The 25,592-nt window shown below is 44.0% G+C and overlaps 1 protein-coding gene across 2 annotated transcripts in view; it reads left to right on the top strand.

Moving 5' to 3' along the window:
• Nucleotides 1-24,468, top strand: part of znf462 (zinc finger protein 462) — a 38,431-nt gene extending 13,963 nt beyond the window's left edge. The window contains exons 3-13 of one of the 2 annotated variants that reach the window (XM_079755827.1): nucleotides 26-5,202; nucleotides 5,381-5,515; nucleotides 8,461-9,020; nucleotides 10,971-11,089; nucleotides 12,248-12,445; nucleotides 14,104-14,356; nucleotides 15,673-15,812; nucleotides 16,685-16,908; nucleotides 18,587-18,935; nucleotides 19,371-19,509; nucleotides 19,980-24,468. In XM_079755827.1, the coding sequence (XP_079611953.1) occupies nucleotides 26-5,202; nucleotides 5,381-5,515; nucleotides 8,461-9,020; nucleotides 10,971-11,089; nucleotides 12,248-12,445; nucleotides 14,104-14,356; nucleotides 15,673-15,812; nucleotides 16,685-16,908; nucleotides 18,587-18,935; nucleotides 19,371-19,509; nucleotides 19,980-20,217 (7,532 nt within the window). In that variant the 3' untranslated portion in view covers nucleotides 20,218-24,468. Of the gene's footprint in view, nucleotides 1-25; nucleotides 5,203-5,377; nucleotides 5,516-8,460; nucleotides 9,021-10,970; nucleotides 11,090-12,247; nucleotides 12,446-14,103; nucleotides 14,357-15,672; nucleotides 15,813-16,684; nucleotides 16,909-18,586; nucleotides 18,936-19,370; nucleotides 19,510-19,979 lie in introns of both variants that reach the window. The other variant, XM_079755826.1, reaches the window with a different exon arrangement.
• The last annotated feature ends 1,124 nt before the right edge of the window (nucleotides 24,469-25,592 follow it).

Raw genomic sequence — 25,592 nt, 5'->3', positions numbered from 1 at the left:
ATAGCAATATTCTTATCTGTTTCAGGTCCAAATTCGGAGACCCCCAAAGAAAAAGACCCATCTGAATCCACCCTGTCGTTTTACCAGTGCAAGTTCTGCGTGCGCTACTTCAGGTCGAAATCCTTTTTAAAGAACCATACCAAAAAGGTCCACAACATCAGAGACGACCAGTCGGATGTCCACAATTCCCGCAAGACATCGAAAGATCCCAGCTACACCGTCGTAACGCACAATGACCATTCAAAGGTGTACTCCTGCCAATATTGTACGTACAAATCCCCACGCAAAGCAAGGATCATCAAACACCAAATAATGTACCACCAAGTTCCTTCTGAAGGAGCCGAAGATCATTTAAACGATGCGGAGGCTGGGGACGACTGCCTCTCGGCTGGTGCATACCTCGGTGGTACTTTCGCTTGCGAGTGGTGTGACTTTCAGACCGACGAGAAGGACAGCTGGACGGATCACGTGGCGAAGGAACACAGCGACAAGGTCAAGATCATTTCTTCCGTTGAGGAACTCGAAGGAGAGGCAAGCTCATCCAAGCCGGATTCCCCTTCCTCCCCCAGAAGTCCTGCTTCCGAGGGAGGAATAGACGGTTCTACGGGTAGAGTAACGCCAGTCAACACCATGGGAACACCAGATAACAATGCATCAGTGTTTCATTATGTGATGCCCAATAGCACGGGGTCGTCCATTTTGTCAAAAAGGTTTCCCATGGCCGATTCAAATTGTAGTCCCGTCCTCGAGATGGACGCCAGTTTGCGGAATGAGGAAGACTCCAGGAGCAGCATGGAAGAAGACGACGAGGAGTTGGTTGACATTGACGATCCAAGTTACACCGGGACCTTGTCGGCTGACGTGAAGCAACTGTTGACTGATGAGGACAACAAGGTACTGGAGGCAAAAGGGGTGCAGATCCGAAAGCAGATAAACCGCTTCCAATGTCCCTTCTGTTCTTTCCTCACCATGCATCGGCGGAGCATTTCCCGCCACATTGAAAACATCCACTTTTCTGGTAAAACCACTGTTTATAAATGTGACGAATGCCCCTTTATTTGTACAAGCTCTCTGAAGTTAGGCACTCACAAGCAGAGCCACGGTGGTTCAGACGTGGATGCCATGGACATAACCAACAGCCTGGACACACAAAATGAACCGGCTGCAGAGTCCCTTAATGGGGGGAACGTTATTGCTAAAGTCAACGGGAAAAGGTCAAGTCCAGCGAATGACCATCCGAATCCCCACCAGTGTTCCCTCTGCACTTTCTCCACCACCACACTGAAAGGCCTCAGGGTCCATCAGCAGCATAAGCACTCCTACTGTGATGATGTCGAGACCGAAGCCTTTGAAGAGGCATCGGCTGACCAGCCGGATACTGAAGTGGAGAACTCGCCCACCTTTTTACAAAAAACCCAGACTTCCATTCTAAGGCCTTCCACCAAAAAGAACCCTACTACAGGAAAAAGGGCAAGAAAGTCCATTAACGATTTGCCTTTAGATTTGTCCTCGGTGAAGAAAAGAACAAGAATTGATGAAATTGCCAGCAATCTTCAGAGTAAGATCAGCCAAAGCCAACAGGATATGATCATAAATCTTGATGAACTTGACGATGAGGAAGGGGGTGGAAGCCACAGAGTTGATGATCACGATGATAGTAACCTCACTGCTATAAATCCTGTCTTCACATATAACATCCAGCAAATTCTCGTAAGCGAACCCACCATTCAGGGTGGCAGAGTAGGTAAAAGGAAAAGCAACCCCAAGTCCAAACCACGCAACATCCCCATTTCGTTAACCCTTTCTGACGATAGCGAAAACGTATCCGGGGATCTCACTGAGCTCCAGGACAACGGTAACCAGGATAATAGAGACACTTTCCAAGAAAATGCTGAATATTCCGAGGATCCCGGAGCGGTCCGTTTTTACTGTAAACACTGTGATTACCATAACAAGTCGGCCCGCAGTGTGAGCACCCACTACCAGAGAATGCACCCTTACATCAAGTTCAGCTTTAAGTACATCCTGGATCCAGAGGACCATAGTGCTGTCTTCCGCTGCCTGGAGTGCTATATTGAATACCCCAATTACAACGATCTACACCAACACTACATGGATCACCATCCAGAAGCTAGCAATGTGCTCAACTTTAACCAGCCAGACCTTGTTTACATGTGCCGCTTCTGTGCATATACTAGCCCTAATGTTAGGAGCCTCATGCCCCATTACCAAAGAATGCATCCCACGGTGAAAATTAACAATGCCATGATCTTCTCCAGCTATGTAGTGGAGCAATCTCACAAAACAGGTGAATCTCAAACCCTGCGGGAAATATTAAACTCTGGCCCCAAGAACTTCTCCTCTGCCACCTCTACCCCTAGATCTTCCTCAAGCCCAGCCCTGAAATCGCCCTCCAAGACTCCCGAAGCTAGTGTTGACTCGGAGGCTCTGAAAGAAGCCATGGGTGGTAATGTGGTGGTCTATGAATGTGATGTCTGTTCCTTCGCTAGCCCCAACATGCACTCTGTCTTGGTCCACTACCAGAAGAAACACCCTGAGCAAAAGGCCTCTTATTTCCGTATACAAAAAACCATGAAGATTATCACAACGGATAAAGCCCAGTCACCAGCCGCCAACTCCTCATTTAATGTTAGTTCAACTTCCCCGCCTTCGAAGTCTTCAAGTGCCACGACATATGGCACTGAGGAAGATATCTACTATTGTAAACACTGTGTCTACAGCAACAGATCTGTTGTGGGCGTCCTTGTCCACTATCAGAAGAGGCATCCAGAAGTGAAAGTGACTGCAAAATATATCAAACACGGGGCTCCCACTCCTGTTCTGATGAAATTAATTGACGATTTGCAAATTGCAACTCCAAAGCAGTTCTCAAAGCCGTTTCAAAGCAACGGCTACGACGGATCGTTTAACTCGAGTCCTAAAATTGGTAACGGCGAAAAGGGCGAAGCAGAGATGCTCTTCTTTTGTCAGCACTGTGACTACGGCAACCGTACGGTTAAAGGAGTGCTAATTCACTACCAGAAGAAGCATCGCGATGCCAAGGCCAACGCGGACCTCGTACGCCGTCACACCGCCGTGGTCCGGAGTCAGCGCGAGCGCGCTCAGATGGTCCAGTCGGGCACCGTAGCAACCACCATCACCCAAGCCCCGGTGGATCCGGAGAGCTCCGGAGAGCTCCGGTCTCTCCTGTGCAGACACTGTCCCTACACGTCCCCCTATGTGTACGCCTTAAAGAAGCATCTCAAGAAAGAGCACCCTACTGTGAAGGCCACCGCGATGACCATACTGCATTGGGCCTACCAAGACGGTATCCTTGAGGCGGGTTATCACTGCGAGTGGTGCATCTACTCCCACGCCGAGCCCCAGGGCCTACTGCTGCACTACCAAAGACGCCACCCGGAGCACAACGTGGACTATACGTACATGGCTAGCAAGCTTTGGGCCGGACCAGAGACCACTCAGCAAGGACCGAACAGCCTGGAAAACAAGCACTTCCGATGTCAAGAGTGCGCCTTTGAGGCCTGTACCATTTGGGACATTACCAGTCACTACCAAGCGGTTCACCCGTGGGCCATGAAAGCAGAGGAATCTGTGATTTTTGATATGATCAAAGGTAATATAACGACGGATAAAATCCTCCAGCAATTGGTCAATGACCATGCACCTTCCAGCGGGCAGTCTGAAGACGATGGAGCCCTGATCATCGCTTCACCACTCCCAGAAACCATCTCTCATCCTACACATCCACGCCTCTGCATTTCAAACAATCCCTATCAGTGTACTGTATGTCTCTCCGAATATAACAGCTTACACGGCCTCCTCACCCACTATGGGAAGAAACACCCAGGCATGAAGGTCAAGGCTGCAGATTTTGCTCAAGAGGCAGACATCAACCCTAGTTCGGTGTATAAGTGTCGTCACTGTCCGTACGTAAACTCTCGAATCCACGGTGTCCTGACTCACTATCAGAAACGCCATCCGTTGGTGAAGGTAACTGCGGAAGACTTTGCTGACGACATAGAGCACATCGCCGATCTGAACGAGGGGGAGGACAAGTGCAAGACCCAGAGGCAAGGCTATGGAGCATACAGATGCAAAATATGCACCTACACGCACGGGACTTTGGAGAAATTAAAGATCCACTATGAGAAGTATCACAATCAACCAGCTGCCGAAATGTTCCCCCATACTTTCTCATCATTCTCTCCCAGCAAAGAAGGCGAACCAGTAGCAGAATGCAGCGTAAGCAACGTATCAGCAGTGACGGACATGCTGGAGGTCAAAGAATATGAACTCCCTAAGTCCGAAAAACACGCCATCTTTAAGTGTCAGCTGTGCAAATACTTCTGCTCCACCCGGAAAGGCATTGCCCGCCACTACCGAATCAAACACAACAACGTCCGGGCACAGCCAGAGGGCAAAAACAACGTCTTTAAATGTGCTCTGTGTTCGTACACCAACCCTATACGCAAGGGGCTCGCGGCCCACTACCAGAAGCGCCACGACATCGACGCCTATTACACTCACTGCCTGGCAGCTTCCAAGACGCTCAGCGACAAGCCCGTCAAGGTGATGGCGCCGGAGAAGGAGACAACGGAGATGTCGGAAGACCTGCGGTTGGCGGTGGAGACCCGGAAGTGTTCCCTCTGCAGCTTCCAGGCGTTCAGCAGGAAGAGCATTGTCTCGCACTACATCAAGCGCCACCCGGGGGTCTTCCCCAAGAAGCAGCACTCCAGCAAGCTCGGCCGCTACTTCACCCTGATCTACGCCAAAGAGCCGGAGAACCCCCCGGAGACGGCGGCATTGGAGGAGGAGGAGGAGGTCAAGGAAGAGTTTGAGGTCCAGTCTATGCCCAATCATCAGGCGGACGAGGAATGGCCGCCCTTCAAGTGTCTCAAATGCGGCCAGTTGTCCTTTGACACCATCGAGCTGCTTTCTATGCATTACAACGACGACCACAGCAGTGACCTAAAGAGGGACTTCCAGTCAAATGCCGGAGAAGACGGGTCCGAGTTGCATCAGTGCTCTCACTGTGAGCTGAAGTTTCTGGAGCTGCCTGTCTTGGCGAAGCACATCGTTGACCACAATGACGACTTCCAGAAGAAGGCCTTAAAGCAGGAACGAAGGAAACTTCTCAGCAAACAGAAAGCCTTGGAACTTGCCGAAGGGAAGTCTGAGAAGGTAGGTTATGAGATTTATTTTTAAGTATCTTCTCTGGTCAAATAGTGGTGAAATAGAAATATGGTGCTTCAGACATTTGTGAATTTGGTATAAATCCTATCCTTAATATCCTATTAAAGGAGAATGGGGAGGAGAAAAATGCAGTACTAACAATGTTGCTTACATTTCTCTTTAGCAGGAGAGCCCTGTTAACAAAGCGCCCATAGGCTTTAGGTGTAACTTCTGTGTGGAGGTGCACCCCACCCTGCGAGCCATCTGCAACCACCTGAGGAAGCACGTCCAGTACGGGGAGGTGAAACAAGGACATGTGAAGGTAATTAGAGTGGTTTATTTTTAGTTTTTTAAGAATTAGGATCATCAACTCATTTGAATAATGGATTTTTAGATATGGACAAAACCAGAGGGGACAGAAAGTTCCCTTTTAAAGCTCAAAACTTGGTCAGGGGGTGCTTCAAGTAGGGGTCAGGCATGGCATTCCTCCGAGTAAAGACTGGGATGTAAAGCCGTGGCTTAGGGGCAGTGGTTTAAGAATATGAAGGCATTTATATTAGGAAACTTTAAACCAGTTTGATTTATTTGTTTTTCATTTGAAGTTATTTTATGTCACATTTGTGCCGGCTGCTGCGCGGCGCAACATAGTATCTACTAGATACAATGTTGCGCCGCGCATCAGCCGGCACAAATGGGTTAATTACATTGCGTCCTTGACATCCACGGAAAACCTTAATCCCACTTTTGACGTCATGACATAGATTCAGGGCCCTATTGTAACGGTCTGAAACGCAAGTGAGAAGCGCCAAGCGCAAGTAGCTTTGTGGGCGGTTCTATGGCGATGCCGCTAGTTTACCGGCGCAAAAAACAACTCTTACGCCCGGCGCAAATCTAAAAAGGGTTGGTCTGAAGTAGCCTATTTACCCGTAGGTGTGGTTTGGGCGTAACGTGCAGTAAACCAATGAGAGTGCCAGCTCCCATCCCCTTTAAGAGCCATGAGCGCATTTGAATCTGACGAGTTGATATTTTGACAGCGCGTATGCAGTCTCCGATGAGACAGATGCACATGAATTTCTAAACTTCAAATGGCTCAGTTTATGGCCAAATAATATGGCCTAATTCACACATGGAATAAGGTTTTCTTCCACAACTTCAGAAATACTGAGTCATCAAATAAATTTAAGAAAACTTATATGGTATAACATATGATATGCGGTAACTGGTTATATTTAATGATATACGCAATACATTATAAAAATCGTTTCTTATCAGTATTGTATGCATTATCGTTATCGACTTGTGTTCCTAATATGCATGTGTCCCCCGTTAATATACATTTCCATGGACTGTATTATGCGTTACGTGTTCAGTTTGTGTGTGTTTAAACAGATGGACGCACACACGCGCGCCCGCATTCATTAATTCTTTTACACATACCCACACGCGCGCCCGCATTCATTCATTCTTTTTAACACTCACTCGCGGTAAAACAATGTTTTCTCACGATCAATCCTAAAAGTTAGGGGCATGTACATATGAAAAGATGTGTTTGCTGTACGGTGTTTGCAGATGCATTGATTTAAAAGTACAACTTATTACCGCTGTGTCAGCTGTTCTTTCCCAAATAATTTACCGATAATGTGTGGCTAGGTAGATGAGAGAAGCAAAGTGTATGCGCGAGGTGCGCAAGCAACATTATGCATGCGCATAAAATAGCATCTGAACAACGCGCCAACGGTATTTCCTGGTTTGTGGCGCAAGTGGTTTCTGAAACTGCAAAATAGCACCAGGGAACGTTTGCGCCATAACACGCCTCCTCCTTTCGCCAAACCGGCCCTTGGGGTGCAAGATCATTCCCTAATTAACCGACGCATGGCGCATGAGGGAAAAGAACGCTCTGCGCCAGTTGCAAACTAGCAACGACACATGCGCCAGTGATAAAGTCAATTGCGCCTATGACATTTAATACTATTTATTGGTTACTTTTTTGTCAGTAATAAAGTTATCTAGTGGAGCACAGTCTTTGAGGCATTAGTTAACCTGAAACTTGATACTTTGTACATGTTATACGTCAGCATTTCAGGCCCCAAAGTTATGAAAGGATCCTACAAAGGATCCTTGTTCCTTTTGTCACTCATTTGAAGAAGTGTGACAGGTTACAAGGCAAAGTAATAATAGCAGAGTAAGGATACACTATAGTTGAAGTTGGCCAAATAAAATAACATATAAAATGTTTTTTTACAACAGCATCCATATTGTCTTGAATCTGGTTTTTGCACAGCACTGTCACCGTCCGTTTCAAGTTGGACGGACGGCACACCGAGAGGGGACGGAAGGCGATGCAGGACGACAGGCTCTGTCAATCCTGCATTATTATTTATGAGCGCATGAAGTGCAGGGTCAGGCCCACAGTTAAAATGAGTTTCCTGGAGGCGATATAAGCTATCTTCTGGTGGTGGCTGCAGGAGCCAGCCCCTCTGGGCCCTCTGTGAATGAAGGAAGTGAGGCGCGCTGTTTTGCTGGATTGCAGGAAACAGGTGAAGGTGATGACGACGAGTCGTCAAGGTTATGCAGGGTTGGAGATTGCAAAAAAAGTTAAGAGGCAGAAAGAGAAAGTTGCAGTGTGCAAAAGCTGTTGGCTAATGTCGTCTGACCAGACTGGGTTTTGTTTAGGCAAAGTTGAGGCAATTCAAATCCTGGGTCATTATGAGATGTATTTGCATTTCATGGTACAACTTGATTTAATATCCAAGTGGTATACTGATGCCAAACTGCTTGTTTGAAATTGATAAACTCATCTACATCATACTACTTCATCTACAGTTGCCAAAGTGTGTGATCCGTGACAGGCAGAATGACCTAAGAGCTTATCTGTAATGGTGGCCATAATCCATATTTTTTATCTTAAACTCGTCAATTATCATTGCTAATATAATCTTTATTTTGACAATTCGGGAAATATTAACAATTCTACAACCAACCTTCAGTATCTTAAGACTTATGTTTGAATTTCTTCAGTATGCAAAACTGTGTCCTTTGTTTCATTTTTACTCAAATGAAGAGGGTTGACTTCTAATCGAAAGCCGCTCAATGGCCTTTGTGTTTTAAGGGTGTTCAATAAATAAATCGTTCTCTACAATCCCTTATTAATCCATACTTAAACCATAACTAAGTAATCGGATCGCTCGCCGACGGCACGTAGGAACATCTCAGCATCATCACCTACCTTATAACAAATGAAATAAATAACTGAATTCCTGTTCCCAGATGGAAACCAGCGAGGAGCCCCTGACACCACAGCACCCCCCAGAGAGCCTCACCAACGGCCAGCCAGAGGAGGAGGGGGAGCAGGGCGCTGAAGGTGTTTGTCTGGACGACGGCGATGCTGTCGACGACGGCCCTTCCCCCACTGCCCAAGACCTCCTGCGCGTCACCGCCCTCGGCCACCCCCCGGACCCCGCCGCGACTGCCGGACCACCCGTCGCACTGCTGACACCAGGGGACGACCAGGACGACCAGCTCTCGGCGGGCGCCGTCGCCATGGCGATGACGCCGACGCCGACGCCGGCGCCGGCTCCGTCGGCGGTCGTCGGGGGCCTGGCCGGGGCGCTGGTGGCGGCGGCGCGGGCGATCGTGGCGGGCGGGGGCCAGCCGAAGCAGCAGCGTCTGGCAGCGGGGGGGTACCCATGCGGACAGTGCGACCGCGTCTTCATGTCCATGCAGGGGCTGCGGTCGCACGAGCGCAGCCACTCGGCCATGGCGCTGTTCAGCCGGGAGGACAAGTACAGCTGCCAGTACTGCCAGTTCGTCTCGCCGTTCAGACACAAGTAAGAGGAGAGAGGGGGGGGGGGCTTCTTTTTTATCATGGGTTTAAAATTTCCGGTCGATTTTTTTTTTGTCGAGCCAGGTCTGTTTTATCGGTATCGACCGTAACCACGGTTACGGTCTCGAAGGGATTTAGAGGGCAGAAATATTACAACCCCTGTTCTGAACCTAAGCCATGCGAAAAGGGAGCAGGGAAAACTTCCCAAATCCAATGGAAGAACACCAAAGGAACACCAGAATGTGTCATCAATTATTGGAAATGCTTGATGAGATATTTAGAATTGGAAGTGCTTGATGTTGGCTGCTACAAGGAGGCAAGGAAAACGTTAAGCCTAGTTTAAGTGCCCGTCCCCAGTTATATTTGGAATTTGGAGTTATAATTTGGGAATCACTTTGCTAAATCAACTAAAAAAACTAAAGATTTATTTTAGGAACGTTGGAATCAAAGCTTGAATATCTGAACTGGGCTCAAAGCTCCCTCATCCAGTGGGAAGAAAGTTATGCTAAGAATGAAACAGAACTCTGGAGAGTGAGCCGTAGAACAACCAAACATCATAATCTAAGTAGATACAATTCAAAGTTTGACCAAGTTAAAGAAATATATGTTTTTACTATTTTTGCATAATAATGTCATCTAGTAGTAAGAGATAGAATATATGAACAATGTGTGTTCTAGATCAATGGTTCCCAACCTTTGACTTTATGGTTTAGTTGTACCACTAAATCGTCATTTAGACCTTTCGCGGACCACCTCATATGCAAACAGTAAAATATCGATAGTCCACATGCATTTATGTAATAATTAATCCATGAAGGCCAGTTGGAAACAGTGGAAAGAAAAAGTTAGCAATGCTGCTTATGCTACCCTTTGTGTTTATTTAGCAAACACAAATGAAAACAAAACGTGGATGGAAAAAATCACAATGGGAAACATGCTGAATGGAAAAAGTGACACTATTTTAAATGACAACAAGCTATTATGCTTTATTTACTGAACAATAGTTCTGATCTATATCATTACTCATATTCTTCTAAATCTGTCTATTTTAAGAACAATCCCATGTACGACATACGGTGCAGAAAAACACTTTTATAAAATCAGTTTGTGAGATGACCTTAGAATAAGAGGAGCTAAATGACTTGACCAACTATGGATGATCAAAAGTGATCATCATATGCACGCTATAAACATGTTTGCTTTCCGCCATCTATGTTTATGTGTGGGTAGTGTATGCATGTTGTAAAGCTGAGGAGAAGCAGGATTATATAATAGTTACTGCTTAAAAACTGTATCTTACTTTATTATAAAAACAACAAAACAGTTTTAATATATTTTTTGATCAATTCTGCAGGCTGTCAATTTATTTTCATTTTTAATTCTTAAAAAGATCTGTCCCCTATGAAAGACTAGGAGACAGACTAAGAAAGAGAAAGATATATCTTTTCCCGATAGTGTGATTGGATTTTATCCATCGCTCAGAGTGCCGGGTCCTCATCTCCCGGGTGTAATCCCTCTCTGTGTGCCCTGACCCAGAAAGGAGACACACACCGCCCCCATGCCACCTAGGAGGTTGGCATTCAACACACAGCCGCAATCCCCACAGGCTCTTGCACACTCATTACCACCAGAGGATTGTGGGTAGATGAGTTCACAACATGGCTCCTTAATGTTTAGTCATTGGAAATGCAGGATGTTGCTCTTTATGGTTTATGTACTACGAAAAAGATTCTGCTGTACCGGGAAAAAATATCAAAGAAATAAAATCAATCAAGCACTTAGATGTTTGCTGGATATACGGCCAAAATAGAAGATTCTATAATAAAATATATAAATATAAAAAAATATGCTATTTTAATTCCTTTGCCATTTTTTTGGAAAAGTGGTTTGCTGTTATGATGAAGTATTCTTTATGTTGTAACCCTTTTTGTTGTTGTTTGCCTTCTCCCCTCAGTCTGGACAGACACGTGCAGTCTCACCATGGACACCACAAGCCCTTTAAGTGCAAGTTCTGCCCCTTTAAATCCTCCTACCTGAGCCGCCTGAAGAGCCACCTCCACAAAGCACATGCTGGTACGCTCACACTCACTCACTCACTCACTCACTCACTCACTCACTCACTCACTCACTCACACGCACACATCGACACTAGCGAACACTCACACACGCATGAACGCACACACGCACACACACACACACACACACACACACACACACACACACACACATCTATTACAGGATAAACTGTTGGATACATGTGCAAATATTAGGCCACAAATTAAATATATGATCACCGATAAATGTTTATCTTAGGTAAACATGTGAAAGGTGTGTAAATTAGGTCTGCTGCGTTCACCGTTTAAGGAAAGAAGTGGTCAAATTAAGCAAAGTAATTTGATTAAGTAAATTAAATACTATAAACGTTCAGTCAATGACGATAATGAAATGGAAGACAGTTATGTTCCACTCCATTACCAACTGACCAAGAAAAGCGATTCATTTGCATATCATTGATCATATGAATGAAAGATGAATGAAAAACCCTGGAGTTATTAATAAATAAGCACTTCGCCACTCACAGTATAACTGCAGATTAAAAAAAGTGAAATATTAGACTTTAAAATATAATTTTTCCTCCATATAGGGACTGGCATTAAATCCATATTATCGTTAATCGTCTTTGACTGGTCGTTTGACTTATCGGGATTGGACAGATTTATAGTCTAAATTAATTACGACGTGAAGATGTGCCCTTAAAATGATCAACTACAAGGCGTGAAACATCAGTGAGAATGGTCAACTAGTTTTAGCTTGATACAAAATTTACATTTATAATTATAAATAATGTTTACAAGCACATCGTGACATTAATGTATAACGTGTAAAATGACAGGAAGATGTGCCATTAAAATGATAAAATATAAGGCATGAAACATCAGTGAGAATGGTCAACTAGTTTTAGCTTGATACTAAATTTACATTTATAATTATAATAATTGCATATTTTCAGCCTAGAATTATCAGGCCAATATATATTTCCAAATCGCCTAGCTCTACCTCCCTAAAGCCCAAGATAAAATAATAAATGAAATCAAAGATTTTTCTTAAAACCTTCTGAGGCCTTTAGATGTGTGATGTGAGGCTTCCAACACCTTCCCAGGTCACCGGCCATTCAAACCCGGTTTCAATACCCCTGGTTGAGGCCTCTGACCCCCCTCCCTCCCGCTGCAGGTGAACACAGCAGTGCCTACCAGTGCTTGTCGTGCCCCTTCTCCTCCACGACCATCAGCCTGCTGAAAGAGCACTCCCTCAGGGACCACGGAGAGGAGCTTACCCTCAGCAAGCTGCGGGCCGCCACCCAGGCTGCCCTGCGGACCCCTAAGCTGGCCGGCGACGACGCCGAGCTCCCCGGGGCCCTGGGCCCCGAAGGTGAGACCCTCAGACCCCCCTCGGGGGTGAGTGTACGCTGGTGCACTTTAGAGAGCACTTATGGTGCCCCTAGGTGTGACGGAGGAGGACGGAGTGAGGATAAGCCAGTTACAAGCTTGTTTTAAAAATAATAGTGGACCCACTTGTTGTGACATCACAATTGGGAGGGCATGGCCTACCAGATTCTTTGGACGCTCTGCCTAAATGAACTACTTTTACATTTTAAAAACGGTTGCGAAAGCAACTCTAGCACGTGGACTACTCCTCCAACTCAAAGATTTTTATCTGTGGCCGTCTTCCTTGGCAGAGCAAAGCCTGTTTTCTTTCTTCTAACGTGGATGGACCTGCATGCTGTGAAAGCACACAGTAGCACAAGATGAGCTATTGTGACAAGATTACATTATCATCTCATATCGCCGTTGAATAGAAAGGGACAGAGGACGAGGAAGGGAAATGTTGAGGATTGAGTCTTCATTGTACCAACTACCATACCAACTAGTTTAACTGCAACACACGGTATAGCAGACAAATTAACTGATCTATAACTAATTTGGTAATGGAGGTTTCCCATTTCCTTTGTAAATACTTAAGTACATGTCATTCGGTGGATACTTATATCTGAGGCAATACCATGAGTTCATGCAGTCGTACTCACTCGACAGTGTTAATGCCAGGCTCTACTAGTTGAGGTGAACTTGGTAGGGATTATGTGCTAGATTCTACCTTCAGCAATACATTTTCTAGGTTTTATCTAGATCTATGTTTGTCTGTACTTTTCCATAAAGGTGAAACTTCTAGGCTGTGATTACTCTAGAGAGAGCTGTTTGTGTCTTTTTGAAAGTGCCTGACGAGAATAGATGAATCTTTTTTCCCAGCAGAACAAGTAGGACCGGATTGATAGGATTAGATTCGTTGACATCTTTCACCAGAAATGTGTTTGTGTTGTTTACCATTTATTCCTTTCCTGCTGTTTTGGTTTTCTATCAAATGTTAATTGGTTCACACAAGAGGCTCTATGGGTCCTGAATACATTTCCATCAGCACAACAAAGATGTATCTCAGTCACCTTGCCTGAAACTACCTTACCTTAAACTACCTCCATTCATCTTACCCCACCTTACACTGCATACCTGACATTACCTCACCCTCAACTTACCCTACCTGACGCTAACTCAGGTATATCAGGTCCCTTCCATCACCTTATTTCTGATCTCACCTCACCTTACATCTCATGTCCCCTTAAATTGTATTAATTGTCACAACACCCACCTTATATCTCATGTCACCTCACCTCACCTTATGTCTCATGTCCCCTACCCTCACCTTAGATATCATATCCCCTCACCTTATATCTCATTGCACCACACCTCACCTTATGTCTAATGTCCCCTACCCTCACCTTAGATATCATGTCATCTCCCCTCACCTTATCTCTCATGTCATCCCCCCTCACCTTATATCGCTGATATCACTTCATAATACCATATATCTCTGATGTCACCTCCCCTCACCTTATATCTCTTGTCACCTCACCTAACCACCCCTCTCATGTCACCTCCCCTTACCTTATACCTCATGTCGCCTCCCCTCACTTTATATCTCAGGTCACTTCCCCTCACCATATCTCTCTGAAGTCACCTCACCTCTCTGTCCCCCAGACCCGTTGTACCTGGAGCCGGCCGACGTGCGCCAGCAGCTGACTCACTACCAGATGGCCTCCCAGCAGTCGTCAGCCCCGGCGCACGGGGGCTCGCCCACGGCGTCCGACAGTCGGCCCGACGCCGTCCTCACCTGTGAGTTCTGTGAGTTCAGCTCGGGATACATGCAGAGCCTCCGGCGCCACTACCGCGACCGCCACGGAGGCAAGAAGCTCTTCAAGTGCAAAGACTGCGCCTTCTTCACCTGCTACAAGTAAGCACACCGTTTACACACGGGCAAGGACATCGGTGAAAACTATAAATATGCATAAACTAATTATTCAAAATAATATAACATGAAACAAATACATGAATACATTTCGAAATAAGAAGGGAAATCAACAAGTACTACAAAAGGGCAGGTTTTCAAAAACAGGGTGGAAGACGATTCGCTAGGAATAACAGAAGGGTTTCCTGCCTTTAGGAAATTGTATGCAACGAAAACTTGTATATCTTGAATACAAGTTTTCGTTGTATACAAGATATACAAATCATAATAGAAAATGTGTTTAGTGTCGAGGGTACACCTGCCATGTATACATATGGCAATATTTCTGTAATGCTGTGAATAGAATAATATATTCACTTTAAAGTAAATATAATCACCGAAAAAAAACAAAAAAACGTTAGTGTTATCGTTTTTGTAGAGAAGAGTCTATATACATTAGACGGAGCCAGGTAAAATCCAGTGAATAGGATTAAACGGAATATATCACCACAGTGTAAATAAATAACAACTAAAGTATAAATACGTTTCTACGACTTGGAAGACGATGAATGCTCCACACGGTCTAAACACCCGGGGGGCTCGCGGTCCCACGTGGGACTGGAACCCATTACTCATAGGGACATAAACACTGCCTCCCCACTGGGAGCGTTTATATGTTCTCGTCGGCTGTTAGAGCACCTTGCGCCGCCTGCGATGTGTTCAGGCCGCTGCGGGGCAAACGTTTCTTTTATAGACCCATATACCAACCATAGTGGTGGGAATTTAGTCCGGAGTCTACCAGAGTATTACAATTCAATGAATAAAGTATTATTACTAATATTGTGATTAAAGCTGACCTATGATTAAAGCCAGTAAGCTAGTCAAATATTTTGGGGGCGTGGCTTTGTAGGGAGGCCTGACATGAGGGAAGGGATTTATTTTGGTTCGATACTTAAAAAATCAATATTGCCCAGGCTGGTTTCTCAGGATTGCCTCCCCTAGCATTAGGTCAAATTGAGAAAATTGTTAATGCTACTAATACAAGCTAATTATAAAAACAACACAAACTGGTCAGAGTGCAGCACAGCAATTAAAGCACAAGCTTAGTATATTATTATAATATACATCCTTTCACTTAGTCCTTTAGCAGACGGCTTTATCCAAAGTGATTTATAGTGAATTTAACTACAGGTCATTAACAATCTGCTAGGGATTAGGGCATCTTGCTAAACAAGCTAGGCTACTGACATGTGGGATCCAAAATCGCTCGGCACCTCGTACCACACCACCCACACGACCCTGCCCTCCCCGCGTGTCCTCAGGAACACCTTCACCACCCACGTGGCGGCGGGCCACGCGCCCAGCGCTTCGGACGAGCCCGCCAGGGACCTGCGCTGCCCGCTCTGCCTCTACCACACCAAACACAAGAGCAACATGATCGACCACGTCGTCCTGCACAGAGGTAACCGCGCGGGGGGGAGACCACGAGAAGGACAGTCTGAAGTCTGATGGCAGTGTTTGTTTCTGACCCATCATTTTGCTGTAAGGGGTGGATCTGGGACAGCTGTTGGTGGCTTTTAGCCCAACACAAACTCGGCCAGCAGTAGTGGACTGTTGTGTCCTTAAAGGTTTAAAGTCCTGTAGACAGGCTACTGTACAAACACACGTATTGGAAACCCATCGTGAACGCTTATTCACTGAAAATGAGTGGATCAAATGTGGTTGATCTAGTCAAATTAGTTTTATTGAGTCAAATATCTCCTTAATTTAAAAGGGAACAAGGCGTCCCTTCAGTTTTTTTGTATTCTGGCACAGGCTCTGAGCCTTCTCCCCCCAGAGGATCTTCTATAACATATTAGGACTGCTGGATCAGAGGATCTTCTATAACATAGTAGGACTGCTGGATCAGAGGTTCTGCTGAAACACAGTAGGACTGCTGGATCAGAGGTTCTGCTGAAACACAGTAGGACTGCTGGATCAGAGGTTCTGCTGAAACACAGTAGGACTGCTGGATCAGAGGTTCTGCTGAAACACAGTAGGACTGCTGGATCAGAGGTTCTGCTGAAACACAGTAGGACTGCTGGAGTCACAGATTAGCACTATGTACAGAACTCTGGAGAGTGACACATATATTATCAATATGTGTCTTTTAGTTAAAGTGATTATAACTCATGCACACACACACACACACACACACACACACACACACACACACACACACACACACACACCTACACACACACAGTGTCATTCACACTTTGCCTCGGTCTCAAACGATCACCTATTCACAACATTTATTTGGTTGCTCCACCCCTCCCACCCCCCTCACCCCAGAGGAGCGCACGGTGCCCCTGGAGGTGAGCCGCTCCAAGCTGTCCCGCCACCTGCAGGGCCTGGTGTTCCGCTGCCAGCAGTGCACCTTCACCTGCTCCAGCAACAAGGCCCTGCAGCAGCACCTGCTGAAGCACACCGTGCTCCGGCCCTACCACTGCCAGCTCTGCTACTACGACAGCGGGCGGCGCGACCAGCTGGAGGAGCACCTACGCCTTGAGCACAAGGTCAGTCGTCTGTCCCCCTGCCTTTGGAGGACTCTTCAGCCGGTTCTGGTGGATGAGGGATCGAGGACGAGGGCGTGTGTGTGTGTGTGTGTGTTTGTGTGTGAGTCGTATGTAAGTCAACACGGGGTCAACGGTACAGGGAAATGTGTTGTATGGGGAGAAATCAGGTCAGCTCAGCAGAAAGAGCACCTGTCGTTATAACAGCACTGCAAATAGAAAGAATCAAATGGGATAAATTGAACACTATGTACATATATTAAGAGATTTTGGTGATAGGGGCAAGTGTATACCAAAGTATTACACAATCCTGGGATATGCAATACAGTGAATGGATACAATCCTGGCTGCATGGGTGATTGACAGATAGTTAGGGGTAACCATCACCCAGACATTGTTTATGTACATGGCCGGCATGAACACAAGGGTAGCTAGTTTTGCTTGAAGAGTCTTTCTCCAAACTTTCCAAGCTATCATGGATTGGTAAGCGCGTACATTTGGCTCTGTAGGATATAGACGGGGCAGTGGATAAGTGAAAGGTTTCAGGTTTAACCCGTGGATGTGTTATAAAACAGTGGACATAAGCATACATGCTTTTGTCTTTACCTTCTCTCAGTTTGAAGTGTAGTCGGGGCAGACATTGTGTTCTGCAAGATGAGCGCTCCAGGGTAGGCCTAAGAGTCAGTAGGACGGGGGGGTCGGCGCAGAGAGGGTTTAATAAGGTGCGCTTTGAATATCGATGGCGTGTCATTTCCTGCTCAACGCCAGGCATTTCCTAAAGGCAACCCTTCTATTATTCCTAGCGTATCGTCTTCCATCTTGTTTTGGAAAACCTATCCTTTTGTAGTACTTGTTGATTTCCCTTCTTATTTCGAAATGTATTCATGTATTTTGTTTCATGTTATATTATTTTGAATAATTCGTTTTTATTTTTATTTGCATTACGTACTTCCTTCGTTATTGTACCACTCCATCTCTGGAAATGGGAAGTGATTTGAATGAATTGGCAGAACAAAACAAATAATCATTTCCCGTGAGAAAAAGAGAACATAATATCTGAATATATGTGTACCTAATGTGGGAATATAATCTTTCTCATAGGGTTTAGCGAAGACCAGAATAGATAATTCACAATAAACAGCTTCAGTTTCTGTGTATTTCAAAACAACTTGCAAACAGAAGCCGTCCCCCAGCCTCAAGTCTCTGTGTTTGTTGTCTCAGTGAGCCTGTTCATTCTAGTCCGCGTGCTTCAAATCCAGACAATCTCCGCTTATGGGCGGTTCTTTGAGAACTCTTTCAGAGTCATAAACGCTACGATCGATCTATGAATTTGACCAAACAGTCTTTCCTACCGTCATGAATGGATTTATGGAAGTCTAAGACATTATGTCCTAGCAAAGTAATCTTACATAATCCTTATTTCAGCTTTTTTGCTACCATTATTTTTCCGCCCATTACTCCTATTCTGCAGTCCTAAACATCCCACATTGCTTGATCCTTCTTCTTCCTCCTCTGCTGCTGAGTTTTTCCTTGCCCTTGGGAGGGCTTTGTTTAGGGTGTTGACTGAAGTGTGACTTTAAAGCCCTTTGAGATTAACTGTGAGTAAGGGCTGTAAACATGAAATTGACTTGACTCAAAGGGGGCCCAACTGATGCAAACCTCCCTCCTGTGTTTCGATCAGGTGGTCCGAAACTTTGAGCTGATGGGCCGCGTGAACCTGGACCAGCTGGAGATGATGAAGGACTTCAGTAGCAGTGCTGAGGAGGAGGGAGAGAAACAGGAGCAGCAGCAGGAGGATCAGGAGGAGGGGGAGGAGGAGATGATGGCGGTCGACATGGTGACGGACGGACGGGTGTCTTTCGAGGAGCAGGAAGAAGGGGAAGACGGAGAAGACATGGAAGCGGCAGAGAGTGCCGAGGCCGAACAGCGAGAAGCAAACGATGGAGTGATGGCAGAACATGAGGAAGAGGTGGAGAGAGAGGAAGGGGAGGTGGCAGTCAAGGAGGTGACTGAGAAGCCTGTCACTCAAGGTAGATGGGCTTCGGTGTGCCACCTTTTGTTTTTTTGGTTCAATTCTCATTTATTTTGTCTACCAGTTTGTTTTGTTTCACATAATATATGTTCACTTCTGCTTGGATGGTTATATAACATTTATCACTCATAGATAACCATATCTTGTCTGTCAGTTTATTAAATATAACTATTAGATTAAATACATTGCCTAGACGAGCTTTGCAACGACATACATCCCTTTACAAATACGAAAATAATATGACCATTTCTGCAGAAAGAAGCCATGTTTAAATCATTGCCACGGCTACAAGAAGAAAAACAGAAAAATAAATAATCAGTCTATTCTTTAAGAAATCGAATGGACACATAAAATACGAATAGATGGAAAATCAACGTCTACCATAACTGTGTCCTTCCATTTCCTGACTACTTATCTGATCTCCATTTCCCAGAAGACACTGCTTCTCCGGGCAGCTGCTGCAGCAGCAGCAGTGGTGTGACCGGCCTGGAGAAGCGCCTGCCCTGTGAGTTCTGCGGTCGCTGCTTCACCAACAGCACGGAGTGGGAACGACATGTGCTCCGGCATGGCATGTTAGTACTGCCTTTAACCTCTAACCTACCCAGTCCGCTCTCAACCAACACAATGTGTGAATGCAAACGTACCATTTGGGTGACGTACTTACGTTTGTAGCCTTTATGTTGCACTGTGGTTGTAATTTAATATTTGCCATTTGGTTAGCATTTTATTCCAAAGCATCGTTCAATAGCGTGAGTGTATTTGGTTTATATAGCACTTGTGATCCGTCATTATGTTCAATAATAACAAAAATAACATTTTATCCAGATTGATTGGTATTTATGTGTTTATTTTTTTATATGTATTAATCTTTTTTTTCTCCTACTGTCACACTTTTTTAACTCGCAACGTATGTCAGAATGTCACTAATCAATGTGTCTCTTTCCCCCCAAGGATGAATAAAGGTTTTGATTGATTGGCCATCGATCTATCGATTGTACGCAGGCCGATCCACATTATATTTACACAATGTCTCCCGTTATAGGTTGTTAAACCCAATGGACACAGACCCCAGCGCCGCTCCGGAAGTCCTGGAGGCTCCGGGCCCTCCTCCCGCGGAGACCTCCTTCCCGACGGACCCCGGATTAGATCTGTCTAGTCACCGAAAGGAGGAGCAGGTGAAGAGGAAGAGGAAGGAGGAAGAGGAGGAGGACAACGGGCCCTCTACTGATTCCTTGCAGACCGCTCCAGACCAGTACATGGAAAACAAAGAATCGCTCTAAACCAAAAAAAAGAAAACGATAAACTGTTTGGTGCAAAAAAAAAAAGAGTTAGGGCCTCATTAGAAATTAGAATAAAAAAGTATGGGTTACAATAAGGGGCTGAGTTTGGTGGTGAAGATTATAGCGGAAGTATCAGTAAAACAAAGAAGAAAGGGAAATGTGAAACGGAAGAGAACGTTGAAGTGAATTCTATTTTTTTCTTTGAGCGTTCATGTTTTTTTAAAATGTTACGTTTTAGAGCTACTAGGTCATGCCACATTCGACTTGTTCTTCATAAATGGCTGAACCCCTACTGTGTGGTCCCCTAGGACAGATCTATATATTAATATATTGGTAACCAATAGTGAACAGATCTCTAGACGTGCTTGTCGAAATATTCAATCGAAAGATTCCACCTAGATTCATCTACTATGGTAATTGTTGAGATTGTCGTCCAAAACTGAACTAAATTGAGGCATTTATTGTTTAAGCACCTTTGAAAAACCCTACAATCCCAAACCTCTACCTGAAAGAAAATGGTAAGGTGTCAAAGCATTTAACTCCTTTTGTCCCCTGTAGAGCTACCTTTTTTATTTAATAATTGAATTTCAGAGTTTTACCTCTTAGCCTTGTTTTATCTATGTATACGTATTCCTTGCGGAATAGTTGCACCTTAAATCTTCAATAGTTTTTGTTTAATTTCTAGAGATAACTGCAATTGTCCCTGTTCCCGTGGTTCCTTGAAGATTATAGCAAATTGCTATATTTATAGATTCCCTTATATTATACTACGTATACGAATTCTTCCCCAACATTTCCACTCCTCAACTACAGTGGGGCAAAAAAGTATTTAGTCAGCCACCAATTGTGCAAGTTCTCCCACTTAAAAAGATGAGAGAGGCCTGTAATTTTCAACATAGGTATACCTCAGCTATGAGAGACAAAATGAAAAAAAATAATCTAGAAAATCACATTGTCTGATTTTTAAAGAATTTATTTGCAAATGATGGTGTTTTCTGGTGTCCTTTGACAGTATTTGGTCAATAACAAAAGGTCATCTCAATACTTTGTTACATGCCCTTTGTTGGCAATGACAGAGGTCAAACGTTTTCTCTAAGTCTTTACAAGGTTTTCACACACTGCTGCTGGTATTTTGGCCCATTCCTCCATGCAGATCTCCTCTAGAGCAGTGATGTTTTTGGGCCACACAGACTTTCAACTCCCTCCAAAGATTTTCTATGGGGTTGAGATCTGGAGACTGGCTAGGCCACTCCAGGACCTTGAAATGCTTCTTACGAAGTCACTCCTTCGTTGCCCGGGCGGTGTGTTTGGGGTCATTGTCATGCTGAAAGACCCAGCCACGTTTCATCTTCAGTTCCCTTGCTGATGGAAGGAGGTTTTCACTCAAAATCTCACGATACATGGCCCCATTCATTCTTTCCGTCATACGGATCAGACGTCCTGGTCCCTTGGCAGAAAAACAGCCCCAAAGCATGATGTTTCCACCCCCATGCTTCACTGTAGGTATGGTGTTCTTTGGATGCAACTCAGCATTCTTTCTCCTCCAAACACGACGAGTTGAGTTTTTACCAAAAAGTTCTATTTTGGTTTCATCTGACCATATGACATTCTCCCAGTCCTGTTCTGGATCATCCAAATGCTCTCTAGCAAACTTCAAACGGGACCGGACATGCACTGGCTTTAGCAGGGGGACACGTCTGGCACTTCAGGATTTGAGTCCCTGGCGGCGTAGTGTGTTAGTGATGGTAGCCTTTGTTACTTTGGTCCCAGCTCTCTGGAGGTCATTCACTAGGTCCCCCCGTGTGGTTCTGGGATTTTTGTTCACCGTTCTTGTGATCATTTTGACCCCACAGGGTGAGATCTTGCGTGGAGCCCCAGATCGAGGGAGATTATCAGTGGTCTTGTATGTATTCCATTTCCTAATAATTGCTCCCACAGTTGATTTCTTCACACCAAGCTGCTTACCTATTGCAGATTCAGACTTCCCAGCCTGGTGCAGGTCTACAATTGTGTTTCTGGTGTCCTTTGACAGCTCTTTGGTCTTGGCCATAGTGGAGTTTGGAGTGTGACTGTTTGAGGTTGTGGACAGGTGTCTTTTATACTGATAAGGAGTTCAAACAGGTGCCATTAATACAGGTAGCAAGTGGAGGACAGAGGAGCCTCTTAAAGAAGTTACAGGTCTGTGACAGCCACAAATCTTGCTGGTTTGTAGGTGACCAAATACTTATTTTCCACCATAATTTACAAATAAATTCTTAAAAAATCAGACAATGTGATTTTCTGGATTTTTTTTTCATTTCGTCTCTCATAGCTGAGGTTTACCTATGATGAAAATTACAGGCCTCTCTCGTCTTTTTAAGTGGGAGAACTTGCACATTTGGTGGCTGACTAAATACTTTTTTCCCCCACTGTATGTGTATGTGTCCATTAATTTTGCTGATGATGAAATAGATTTGACCTTTTAATTGTTGGTTTTAATCTGTCTGCTTCAGCCAATTTGCACATTGTACTGCTGTACAAGTACGATATAAGAATATGTGAAGCAGACTTTAAAACAAAGAACCAAGTGTCAGGCGTAAGGTCCTTTTCATCATCATTTGAAATTTCTGACAGAATTTGTTTCCACGTTTGTTTGTGATGAGTGTGAAGTTTGGACTTTAATGTGAACATTTGACAACTTTTATTTTATTTTAGGTGCATAAGTGAAGTTCCCTTACTTGAAATCCTATACTCTATATGTGTTTGAAGACAACTGTCAGAGCCTGCATTTGTGTGCTTATTTTTTAGACAAAGCTATGTTATTATCAACGGAAAAAAAAAAGGCAGAGATTGTATTTGTTTGAAGTTGCTGCTTAAATACCCCAAAGCCTTATTAGAAATCAATAGCAATTAAGAAAATCTCCATCAAGCATCATTTGAAAATACAAAATGACTTGAGTGTCATGTGGAATTATTAAAAGCTCTATTGAGCTTTTAAATTTGGAGAGGAACATAATGAACTCAATTTTGTTACTGATACCAAAATATGTATCGAACTGGCTATGTTTGCTGTGATTGTCTTTCCTGATTGGTGGAAATAGGGCATCTTGGCTGGAATCATGGAATTCTATGAGTGAAAAACAACTAATCTACTTGTCTTCAGCGATGTATAGAAAACCGAACTACTTGTTACATGTTTGAAATGTGGTGTTTGAGAAAGGATACTTATACCTTGTTTATTTAATTTTTGGTGTTCACTTACTAAAACAAAAAAAATAAAACAATAAATTATTATAAATAACCCCTGCAAGGGGTATTTGAGTTCCCTCTCAAGTGTTAGGACACTGTCGTACAACATCTGGGTACAGTTAAACTGATTTAGCAGACACTGTAGTAGCGTGCAATCAGTGTGGTTGTACAATGATTCAAGTCGAGCATTGCAAATCCCTAGTAGGGTTTTTAATTTGAAATCGTAATTAGTATTATTTTTCAAATTAAAGTAGTTTTTTTTTAAATCCATATCTATTTCCATCCTTTGCTCAACTATTTACCAAGAGATGTATGTTTGGTAGATTGGGTTAACAGTTCAAACCTTTAGTTAATAGTCCCAGTGTGCCTCCCAGTTAATAGTTGAGAGGTAAACTGGTTTAAGAATGTAGCAGCCCCTCCACCACTACCCCTCAGCCCTCCCAGCTCAGCTTAAAAACCAGCGACTTGGTGCTGAATCTCAAAGCCCCCTTGTTGTTTATGGGGCAATCCTTTAAAATCTGTTGAAAAAGAGTGTAGCACTGGCAGCTTGTCTCCTAGCATGCAAACCCCCCAACACACACACACTCAAACGTTGGGATCTATTGTAGTGTCCATAGAAGCTATGTACTCCAAACTAGTCGCTGTCCTGTACTAATTTATCGTTGGAAAGAAGAAGAAAACCTATTTATGACGCCCTCACTGTGTGGATTCAGACTGTATCGATGTTACCTCCCGGTTTCCTTCTATCTTAATCCCTGCCTACGACACACTGGATACCTGTAAATACGTTTAGTTTGCTTCCGTTATAACGTTTGTCATTTTATTCAGACTGTTTCCTCCATAGTTTGATTTTTAGAGTCTTCTCTTTCTTGCCTTCTGTCCGATAAAAAAAAAGAAGTTTTTCCTGATTACCTGATGTTGGGTTGTGATATTGCCTAGAATGATTGTTTACAAATGTGTTCCATTTATCTCTGGATATTCTGTAAATATTGTAATTCATTGTCTTTTTTTAACTTGATAATAAAGTTATAATAGTCAAATCTGTGTTTCCGAGCTCTGTGTTTGTTTGTTTTTCAAACATTACATGTTTAGAGTTTACAGCACTATAAACTGGTGTAGGTGTGTAGTCTGGTACCAGGGTAACAATAACAGATTGAGCAGGAATGGGACCAACCTTGATGTGCTCATTATTCTACTCAATTAAATTTCTAGAGACCTAATACATATTCATATTCTCCTAAGTAATTCAAATCCAGAACATATGGTTAAGCCATGAACTTGAACATTCATTAGGTGAATGTTTCAGTTCACATAATTTGACAAAATTGTTTGTAATATTTACACAATATGGTTAGGGTTAGAACTCTAGAAGTTGTTGATTATTTGGCCAAAGAATATTTCGATGTCAATGTCAAAAGGACAGAAAATTATGCAATTGTCAAAAGTCAGACAATCACAGAGGCCCCCACGTCTTGTGAAGTTTGTGTGTGTGTAACATGTTGCGCCTATCACCACAAAGGGTGCAGATTATAAGACAACATTGATCCCAGGCTTAATCATTTTCTTTCTCTAGCTTTGTGGCTTACTAGAAACATCTTGTTGAATTAATACATCTCACGTATTTGAATCTCTAACAAACCAACAGCTGCTGCGATATATGTTGGAGGGTGCGCATCTTTTATTTCACAGGCCTAACATCATCTTTTGAAAAATATGTCGAGTGCCCTGGGATCACCCAGTAAGCTTCTCACTAATCACTTCAGTGTAGGCGAACGGCAAACTGACGACCCCTAGGGACGTAGGCATGAGAAGAGACTTGAGAGAAAGAGTGAAAGATGATGCTGCTGGTGTTGTGGTCTGGGATGCAGCTTATTTAGACCACCTATTGTCTTCTGGCCAACTCAAGAGAGACCTCATTATCACGGATAGATGATAGAGCGCAGGAGAAGGAAGGACAAATTAAAAAATGACACAGAAATATGTAAAATGCAGAAGGGCTTGAGTTATTTATCAACTCAGTACAGCAAGTTTTAAAACTTATTAGGCTTAGTCATACTATTGTTGTATTGAATAGACAAGCAAGGTCAGAACTTCAGAACAATAGAACACCATTAGAACCTGAAAGGGGCGGGGTTACGCCTTGTTTC

Source organism: Pollachius pollachius (assembly GCF_949987615.1).
Source record: "Pollachius pollachius genome assembly, chromosome: 18".
In the NCBI taxonomy this organism is placed as follows: Eukaryota; Metazoa; Chordata; class Actinopteri; order Gadiformes; family Gadidae; genus Pollachius; species Pollachius pollachius.
This window is presented reverse-complemented; position numbering and strand designations above follow the sequence as displayed.